The 10671-nt window shown below is 36.5% G+C and overlaps 1 protein-coding gene across 2 annotated transcripts in view; it reads right to left on the bottom strand.

The window, feature by feature from the left end:
* Positions 1-2092: 2092 nt before the first annotated feature.
* VAPA (VAMP associated protein A) overlaps positions 2093-10671 on the bottom strand; it is a 42991-nt gene continuing 34412 nt past the window's right edge. For both annotated transcript variants that reach the window (XM_003924851.4, XM_003924850.4), the window contains 2 exons: positions 6423-6596; positions 2093-2863 (listed from right to left, as the gene is read on the bottom strand). In XM_003924851.4, the coding sequence (XP_003924900.1) occupies positions 2705-2863; positions 6423-6596 (333 nt within the window). In that variant the 3' untranslated portion in view covers positions 2093-2704. The remainder of the gene's footprint in view (positions 2864-6422; positions 6597-10671) is intronic.

The following is a 10671-nucleotide window of genomic DNA, read 5'->3' as shown; positions in this document are numbered from 1 at the left end:
CTCGGAACATAGTTTCTTAATTTTTCATAAATACAAGAATGGAGAAAGTTACGGTACATTAGTTACAGAACGAAGGAAGCTAGTGCATTCAAAGTCACATATGAACTTAAGGCCTTAGTTACTTGATTGTAATTTCAGTATTATCAACAGTTGTATTTCCCTCATGCTTACATACACGAGTAAGCAGGTAGACAAATCAAAAACTTCTAAACATGTAAGGAATGAAGATAATTTAATCTCTATATTATCGAGTCAATAAATACAGTCGGACTTTCAAACTGTCAATGTTGGTAATAAAATGATCTGATCACATTTCATAAAGCGATTAAAAATAACAGAAACAAGAGTCTGGCCTATACAATCAGAGCATCTCCTGATATGAAGAACAGTTAAGACCACATACAGATGCTAGCCAGACTACAATCTATCTCAAAACCAACCATGGCATAATGCATTTTATAAAATGCCTACCTAAAAATACATTGTATTTTGTAAAGTTTATTTATTAATAATGTGGGAGGCATGTCTAGCCTAAACACTATAACCAAACTGTATTCAACAGTAAGCCAGTAGTCTTATGATAGGAAACTTCACATGCTTATTATAAACAGCATCTTATATTCATTAATTCAGCCACTCTCAAATTATGACAATTTTTTCCTAGTTACCAGAAAAGACACTGAGTTAGAGTCCACAGGCCAGATTTCTAGCTCCAGCTCTGCCTCTACCTGTGAGACACAGGGAAAGTTCTCTTAACCTTAAGGCCTCAGATTTCTCAACTATAAAACAAAGGGGCTGAACAAAATGAATTCTAAGGAGCATTCCCATAAAACGGGATTTGGATAAATTTTCAAGAACTTAATTTCTTTTAAAAAAGATAGCTATGATAGATACAATGCTTGACACTTGTCACCAATAATGTTGATTATGTAACAGCGTTAAGCCAAGGAATTACTGATTCTGCATTTATGGGGTGAAAATATGACGATTTTTAGCATGCTTTTCCAGTTACCAGAAAAGGGGACGGGGGATTTTTACAGACACTAAAGCACACAGGAGTGGAAATACTCCCAGAAGCACAGCATGCTAGTAATGGAGAGGCGTTACTTGTGTTTCTTTTTAGCAACTTTTGCACACAAGCAAGAGGTTTTATAAACGATACCACAGAGCACAGTAATACAACATATGTGATCTGACAAATTCAAAATACAGTTGAAATGAAAAGGTAACCAAATATTTCAGAAGACTTCACTCTTCTATAAAATGTGTACACAGACCTGGGCCTAAAATACTTCACTGCACCACATCCAGTTCTAAAATCCAGTTTCCTTTTCAGGTAGAGTGCAACTCTTTAAAAAATAACCAACATCTATGTTTAATAAAAATTCACCTGTACTAGACTGTATGAAGCTAAAATCTGAATCTATTTTGAGATTCCAAAATTTTCTATCCTAGTATCAATAAAATGAAGACGTAAGACTAAGTGCAGGAAAGTATCAGACCCTGTAACGCATACTTACACTGAAAATGTGTTTCACGTGGTTAACATTTAAAAAGGATAAAATCATTTTTCATAAAGAAAATTCCATAGGCTTGCTCAGTTTTACCAAACTTCCATAATGAACATTATTTTGAGTGCCAAACTGGGTGGGGAAAAAACACCTTTTAATTATTATTATGAAATGTTACAAATAAGACTTATTAGACTGGTTAAAAAGCACTACAAAACCAAGGAGAGTTAAATATTCCTTGAGAACATACTCTCAGAACTTGTTATGAATGGGGCAAATCAGATTACTCTGAACACATCAACTCACTGAAATCACCTAACTTCTATTCTCGTGGACCTTATTTTCTATTATCTTGAAAACAAACTTATTTTCTATTATCTTGAAAACAAACTGTAATCCCCCAAAATACTAGTAATACCTTGAAATTTAATCAACTCCTTTCCTTAACAGAATTAGGAGTTTTGATTAAAAATACTGTAATATCTGAGAGGGTTTCAATGCAAGAGAAACCTTTGCATCATAATGTCAAGTGACCATATATAGTGGACTCCCCTCTAATAACACGACAGACACAAACAAGCTACCAAGCAAGAATCTGTTAACAGTTTTATTATTTTTTTATGTTAAATACCATGGGACAGGATTGTAAGGATGAAAAACTCAGTCAACAACTGCCTCACAAGGGATAAGAAAAATTCTGCCATGATATTAGCAAAGGTAAAGGAGAAAAAAATTTACACTGTAAGAGGCACCATTTCCCCACGGAATACCTCTTGGCATTTCCTGAATGAGTGGGATTAGCAATCTAAATAAATCATATTTCAAGAGGTAACAGCAACAGATAAAATTTAAAGGGATTATTAAAATAACATTTACAAGACTCTGAACAATTATTGAACTCTTATTAAAACCACAAAGAAAGAACAATTCTTTATTTATGAATTTCATAAAGGACTGAATGTGCAACTGACATCTGCTAGTGATGATCTGGTAATATACAATTTGTCCAGTAGCCGAACAGTTTGTTTTTATTGTGTTTTCTAACCGTAAGAGATCATTAAAGGCAAAGCCTATATGACGCTGTACACACAAAAAAATGGTCACCGCGGGCCATACTACCAATGAAATGGTAGGTAAACAAATCTTTTTCTGGTCAAGAGAAAAAAAAGAAATAGCACTCTGCATGCTTCACTCTACAAGATGAATTTCCCTAGAAAGAATCCAATGAAAATGGCTGCAATTACGACAAGAAGTGATGGAAGAGGACTGGTGACATTATCTCTGAAGGATGCAGCTGAGGTTGATCCAGGTTTATCCGAATGTGCTACCTTTCTGAGCCTTAAACCTTCATCCTAGGAAAAAAAAAAAAAAAACATACACACACAAGAGGTTTTTAAAAACAAGCTTCTAACAAGATTACTGAAGCTAAAAATCTACAGGGATGGAAAGTAGATTAGTGGTTGCCCATGGCGGGGGACGGAAACAGGGATTAACTGCTAACCACAAAAGGAAAGTTACTGGGACTGATGGACACATTCTAAAACTGAGTATCTATAGTGATGGTTGCAAAATTCTATACATCAGTGAATTGTACACTCACAATGGGTGTCTCTATGGGATATAAATTATACCTCAATAACACTGATTTTTTTAAACTGAAGCTGAGAAATGTATTCCTAAAATACAAAAGTCAGATCTAGTTATATTTACATTTTTTTAAATCCCACTAAAAACACAATTAAAAAAGAGTTCTATACACTTACTTCCAAGGTGGCCCACAGTATTTAAAATCAGTTGCATCTGTCCCAGCCCAGTCAGTCAAAACTACCAAATCTGTAGTTTGCCAGTTGTGTTTACTGGCCTACTGCAACTGAGGAACCAGAACAGCAGAGGCACAAGGGGATATTCTTGCCAAAAACAGAGATACGGGTATCCCAGAATTTGGGGAAAGGAAGAAACAGCTTAGCATGAAATTTAAGTAACAGTGTTTTCATATGCTCAAAGCAAAGCAAACGGCTGTGTGTAAAGCAGTAGCACCAGGTCAGGACTGGAAAGCAGACAAATAATACTATTTCTTCAGAAACTAAAAATTTAGATGAGAAATGTATATAAGAACCCCTTATCTGAAGCTCTGCACCTGGACTGGAAACTGAGGGTGCTTCTCTGTGTCAAAATGACCGAGATCCTCCAGGCAAGAATGGGGTGCTTCTTTCTTACTGATAGGGCTTCACACAGCACTGTCTTTAGAGGACAAGGTTTCTCAGAAGAAAGCAGAAGTCACTTCAGGCAGGAAGTTGTTATACACCGTGTGCAGTGTGAACCTTGGGGAAAATGCTAATACCTGTTAACTATGCAGCGGGCTTTATCTGTGTCTGTTATCCAACCTGATGAATGGCAGGGCTGATTTTTACTTTTTTCAGTGCAAGGCAAAATGTTCTCCCACGATTCCCTCATTGTGCTTATAAATAAACACTAACTAAAAGAGTACACCTAATGGCAGTTTTATTTGCATTATCGGATTTTCTGGAATTGGGTTTAATTAGTCCTGTGTAAAAACAGCAGTAATTCTCAGTTTCAGCTATCTTTCACAAACATCTGCAGAACTTTTAATACTCCTGTGATTCTGATTCACTAGGTCTGAAGAGGGCCTGGTAAACTGTAATTTTTTAAAGCTCACTGGGTGATTCACATGCAGTATGAATTACGAACCACAAGGCTTTTCATGCTGCTGATCAAGACAAAAGTTTAAAAAAAAAAAAAACAGGACTAAAGGAATTAAAAAGAACAGTGAACAGGCAGAAGCAAAAAACTTAACCTGAAAAAAATTATGATGGGTCTATGAATAAAATACTAAAGAGTTTGAAATAAATTATTGAAGCCAGTGGGTCTTCGAAGTGTGTGTGTTTGTTTTTGCGACGAAGTTTCACTCTTATCACCCAGGCTGGAGTGCAATGGCGTGATCTTGGCTCACGTGCAACCTCCGCCTCCTGAGTTCAAGTGATTCTCCTGCCTCAGCCTTCCCAGTAGCTGGGATTATAGGCGCCCACCAGTATGCCCAGCTAATTTTGATATTTTTAGTAGAGACAGGTTTTCATCACGTTGGCCAGGCTGGTCTCAAACTCCTGACCTTAGGTGATCTACTCAGCCCCCCAAAGTGATAGGATTACAGGCATGGGCCACCGCTCAAAAGTTTTTTATGTCTTATTTTTCCAACAGCACAATTCTCTCTCAAAATCTCATACAGCATATAATCTCATCAGCATATAAAAAGTAGAAACCGGGAATAAATTCTCTCTCACCTACTTCCTGTTTGCTCTTCCTATTTTTCAGCCCTGCCCCACCTGTGTGTCATTCCTATTGTTTCCACTTCTCCCCTCCCTGGCAGAGGTCAACAGTGGCTTCTGAAATAAATCTATTGAGCACCCTAATGAGCACATCTTTATCAAAGAACTGTGGAAGTCATGTCAGATAGAGTAAAAGTAACAAAATCCTTTGAAAGATCCATGGTATGTAGGTATGAAATAAAGACATTCTTTCTACTATCCAGACAGGTGCTTGGAAGCAGAGGGGTAACCCTCGAGGGAGTACTATGAAATATTAAATATGAAGATACATATTCACTTTAAAAAGCATTTGAGCAAAGAGAAGTTCACAGATCAACTTAAAACACAGTGACTTTAATCCAGAGTGTAGTTCCTACATACACCTACCAAAAAGAATAATCAAATAACTTCTATCATTTAACTTTAGTTACATACATTTTTCTAACATCTACTTTGCTGCAAAGAGCTTCAAACAAAGCTTAAAGAGCAATGTATAGGTTTTCAGGTCTTGAAACAAGTAATTACTTGTCAAAGACAAATTATTCATAAAGTTCAGACATACTCAAATCAGTCCTCCTTCACCATCCATTTATTCATTCAAATATGTGAATGACTACTACATGCATGTACTGTGAATGCAGAGATAAATGAAACACAGCCCTTGCCCCCAAGGAAATTACTGCCCACTAGAGGGAGAAAGGCCTCTAACAAGTAAGAAATAAATGAAATTGGCATAGTGGAGACACAAAGCAAACAGGCCAAATTGATTTTTTTTTTTTTCTTTTTGAGAGAGAGTCCGACCAAAGGCTATACTGAAACGATGACAACAACTTAGTAGCAAAACATCAATGTGTGTATGTCCTGTGTCAGGAGGGACAGGGTTCCAGGCCATTCCAGTCACTGTGCAGAGCTTACACTAAAGCAAAAGATAAGTATTAAACAGCTTCTTCTCCAGCATACTCTAGCCCAATGCTGCCCCATGCAAACATAATGTGAGCTGCATACGTAACGTTAAATTTTTCCAAAAGTACATTTAAAAGTAAAAAGAAATGGGTAAAATTAATTTTATATTTTATTCAACCCAATATACCTAAACTACTAGTTCAATATATAACGATAAAAAAAGATTTTACCTTTTTCTGTACTAACTCTTCAACTTCAGTTATTTTACACTCACCGCATAGCTCAATTTGAACAAACCCCATTTCAAATGCTCAACAGCCCTAAGTGACTCATGGCTATAATGTGAGAAAACACAATCCTAGGCAGTTCAGTATTACTGGGGCACAAAATGGGAAGAACAGGAGAAACAAGAGTGGAAGATGGCAATGCCACAGGCCAGATCACAAACAATTAGAATGTGTGCTAAGGTAAGGAACTTGCACCAGTGAGAAAACACAGGAAGACTGGTAAAAAGAGGAGTAGGATGGGGAGCAAAAGCCAGGACATAATCAAACTGGGGAAAAGAAGAAAGAACTGACCAAGGATAAATTTAAAAACTAATTGCTAAAATGGCCTAATAACACTCACATGACATGTCCTATACCTTCAGATTTCAATCAACTTATTTTCAACCAACAGAACTTACTCTCAGGTGTCGATTTTCTTCTGATAGCTTCATCATTTCTCCCTGAAGTCTTTTACACTCTTCCATTAGTTTCCTTGTTTCAGTATCATTAAGTGAAACACTGTGTGGTTTTGGCATAGGTCCATCTTGTTTAGACGCATTCAGTGGAACAGCTTTGCTAGGTTCCATGTCATTCTGTATTACAAAGATATTGGGAATTTTTTAACTAACCAAATCTTACAGGTTTTAAACAAATAGAAACATAAATTCTACATCTTTGTTTCTGAAATATTCTTTAAAAGACCTAAATCAGTACATGTCAGCAGTCAGATCAGTCTAAATAAGGAGCCCACTCCCTCCACTCCCATAATCCCTGGCACGTACCTCTACCATAGCACTTTATTATGTATCTTAATAATTACTGTTGAAGTTCTTTCCTATAATACTTCAAAGGCTGGGAGAGCAAGAGCCATCTCTCTTTGTTATTTACCCCTAAACTCAGCACTTTGGTAAAGAGTAGTTATTCAACGACAGTATGCTGAATGACTGACGTCAACAAAATCCAAATAAGAAGGTCATTTTCCATGCTCTGGTTCTGCAATTCAAATGAGGTTCTGTGGGGTAGGGGGATATTATCGTAATCATTCCAATAAAATCAGAAACTACCTAAAAAAAAAAAACATGCAAAGAAAGCTAACAGATTAATTCCACATCTTTGGTAATGCAGTTTGCTATAATTCACGTGATTCAACATCACAGTAGCACTTAGCATGTTTTCAAGACTATGAGCCCCAAAATCTTAATTCTCACCAACACTGAACCATTTGAAGCTAGTGTTGAAGGCCTGGAGATAAACATCTATGACAGTACCTAGGTATTTTTCCGCCTGTGGTCTAAAGTACCCCAACATCCTTCACTCTAACAGCATTTATGTCACCACATATCATAGCAGTATTACTGTAACAAGCTTTTTTCATTTTAATTAAATTTTTACTTGCTTTAAAATAATTGTAGATAAAAATCTGCTTTATTCAGCTATAAACTGCTAACAAACACATTTACAAAATCAACTTTATGGCATTCCACAATACTCATTTTGTTAAGATTTATCAGAGGCTGTACACCTACCACACCATCCCAGCTGACAAATTTATATTAGTATTAACCGATTGTTCAAAGGGCAAAACTTTTCTTATGAAGGGGATGTTATTTAATTAGTATGCTTAAATCCATGTAAAAATTAATCTGTTTTAAAATGAAAATGTACGATGAGGTTCAACAGGTGCGATAGCTCATTCCTGTAATCCCAGCACTTTGGGAGGCCAACGTGAACAAATCACCTCATGTCAGGACTTTGAGACCAGCCTGACCAACAAGAAGAAACCATGTTTCTACTAGAAATACAAAAATTAGCTGAATGTGGTAGCACGTGCCTGTCATCCCAGCTACTCAGGAAACTGAGGCTGGAGAATCGCTTGAACCCGGGAGGCGGAGGTTGCAGTGAGCCAAGATCACACCACTGCACTCTAGCCTAAGCAACAGTGAGACTCTGTTGCTTTAAAAAAAAAAAAAAATTATAATGACGTTCTCATGAACCACAGTATGTATTTGATCTGTTGGCAGATTCTTCCATTTTTCTTCAGACTTCCCAGTTAAGAAAGGGTTTAAAGAAGCCTACTTCAATTCTTTCTCTGAGCCTTTCTCTTGCTCCTGTATTATTAAAACACTGTTTCAGATACATTTTACTCTGCCAATACCTTTCCCTATTCCTTTCCTTAATAGTGAGAACTCATTTCAAAATGATTTTCAGTGTGGTCAAATTCTATCCCAGCACAAATCCAACTTTTGATAATGATCAGGTGGCACACTACCTTTCCTCTGTATAGGCGGTGGCCATAGGCGCCAATATAGCAACTGAAGAACTTGTAGGTTTTGGTCAGGAATTGGAAAAAAAAGTCTCATACTCATACCAGAAAATTGACAAAAAACTTAAAGAGGATGATGCAGGGCACCATGTCACACTCATGTAATCTGAACACTGTGGGAGGCCAAGATGGACAGCTGTGTGAGCCCAGGAGTTCAAGAACAGCCTGGGCAACAGAGGGAGACCCTGTCTCTACAAATAACAATTTTAAAAATTAGCCAGGCATGGTAGTGTGCACCAGTAATCTTGGCTACTCATAAGGCTGAGGTGGGAGGATCGATCACTTGGGCCCAGGAGGTATAGGCTGCAATGAGACGAAATCATGCCACTGTACTCCAGCCCAGGTGACAGAGTGAGATCCTGTCTTTTGGGGCAAAAACGATATACAAGGGGTCAACAGCAAAAAGAAAAAAACTAAAACGAGGAATCATCAAGCTCTTGATAACTGGATTTTTATTTTTAAATTCTTTAAACTGCATAAAATTATGAGGGGAAGGGAAAAAGTCATTCCCCATATTCTCATTAAATCAACAAAACTATTATTTACATTACTATTTTTTGACATACATTTTATAAAACTGGCATACATATTTGCTTGTTCATTTATATGCATATTTTTAATCATTTTAAATGGCATGTCATTAAATACTCTATTCTATGCCTTGCCAAAGTTAAACATTTCACTTTTGTCAAGCATTTGATGGGCAGCTTTCCATTCTTTCGAATTTTAAATAACATGTCCATAAGAAGATACTCTATAAAAAGATAACTAGACTGGAATTAGATTTAGATTTTTCATATTCTAATAGACTTGGAAATAAAATTTATCTAATTAAATACAATTAAATTTTTCTTTTTCATGGAATTTCTCTTAATAATGTTATACTATTTTTGTAACAAAAAGGAGAATAATAACCAACTTGTGGAGCATAAAGAGACTAGAATGCAAAGAACATAGTGAAGCCGAAACATACTTCAAAAGTGTGCCCAGTAAGTTATATCATGTACTACACCTAGGCCCCTTACAAACCAGTCAACATACATAACACGTGCAAGAAAATCTAATTTATTTACATATACTCAAAGTATAATAGCATATTCACCCTTATTGGGGGTTTATAAGGGGGTGGAGTGTGATGGGAGGGTGAGCTTTGAGTCATCGTGGAGTGACAATCCGAAGAGCCTGATGAAAAAAACTAAGCAGGTGTGACTTTAAGTATATGCTTCCATTCAGGACCTCCATTAGTGAGGTTTGGCTCCAATAAAACAGCTTGTTTCTTGAGAGTTGCTTCAAACTGGTCCAGAAAGAGAAGACTGACCATTCTGAGAACCATGAAACAAGCAAACTAGAGGGATTCAACATACTGTGACTCTTAGTTAACTGATCACTAGTAACATTATATTTAACACTGCAATTTAGAATAAGCTGGAAAGTCAAGGTGTGTATCAACTAAAATAAAACACTATACCAATCTTGTCCATTTTCCACTACATTATTTAGCCTATCTCCAGTAACCCTCCATCTATGAGTTGTCCAGTCATGCACCGTGTAACAACGTTTTGGTCAACAATGATCTATACATATGATAGTGTTCCCACACAATTATAATGGCACTGAAAAATTCCTATTACCTAGTGAGGTCACAGCACAACACATTATTCACACGTTTGTGGTGATGCTGGTGGTAAATATACACACTGTACTCCAGTCATAAATCGTCCACATACAATTTTTGTACAATACAGAATATTTGGTAATAAATAACTGTTACGGGTTAATGTATTTACTGCGCTATGCTTTTTATTATTCATTTTAGAGTATACTCCTTCTACTTATGAAAACAAAAAGTTAACTCTAAGTCAGACTCTAATAGGTCCTTCAGGAGGTATTCCAGAAGGCACTGTTATAGGAGATGACAGCTCCATGCGCGTAACTGCCCCTGACGACCTTCCAGTGAGACAGGATGTAGAGATGGAAGACAGTGACACTGATGAATCTGCCCCTGTTAACATCTAGGCCAATATGTGTGCCTGTGTCTTGGTTTTTAACAAAAACAGTTTTGGAAAAATAATCTAATTTTAAAGAAAAAAAGTTAATAAGGACATAAAAAAGATATTTTTATATATGTATACACTCTGCTTGTGCTTTAAATTATGTCAAAATTTTAATTTTAGAGTTTATGAAGTAGTTACAGAAAGCTAAAATTAAAGAAAACAATTTTAATAAATACAGCCTAAGTGTACACTGCTTATAAAATCTACAGTGTAATGTCCTAGGTCTTCCCATTCACTCACCTCTCACTCACTGATCCACCCAGAACAACTTCCAGTTCGACAAAATCTACT

This window comes from Saimiri boliviensis, chromosome 13 (assembly GCF_048565385.1).
Source record: "Saimiri boliviensis isolate mSaiBol1 chromosome 13, mSaiBol1.pri, whole genome shotgun sequence".
NCBI classification, from domain to species: Eukaryota; Metazoa; Chordata; class Mammalia; order Primates; family Cebidae; genus Saimiri; species Saimiri boliviensis.
The sequence above is the reverse complement of the archived record's forward strand: the minus strand, read 5'-3'. Positions and strand labels throughout refer to the sequence as shown.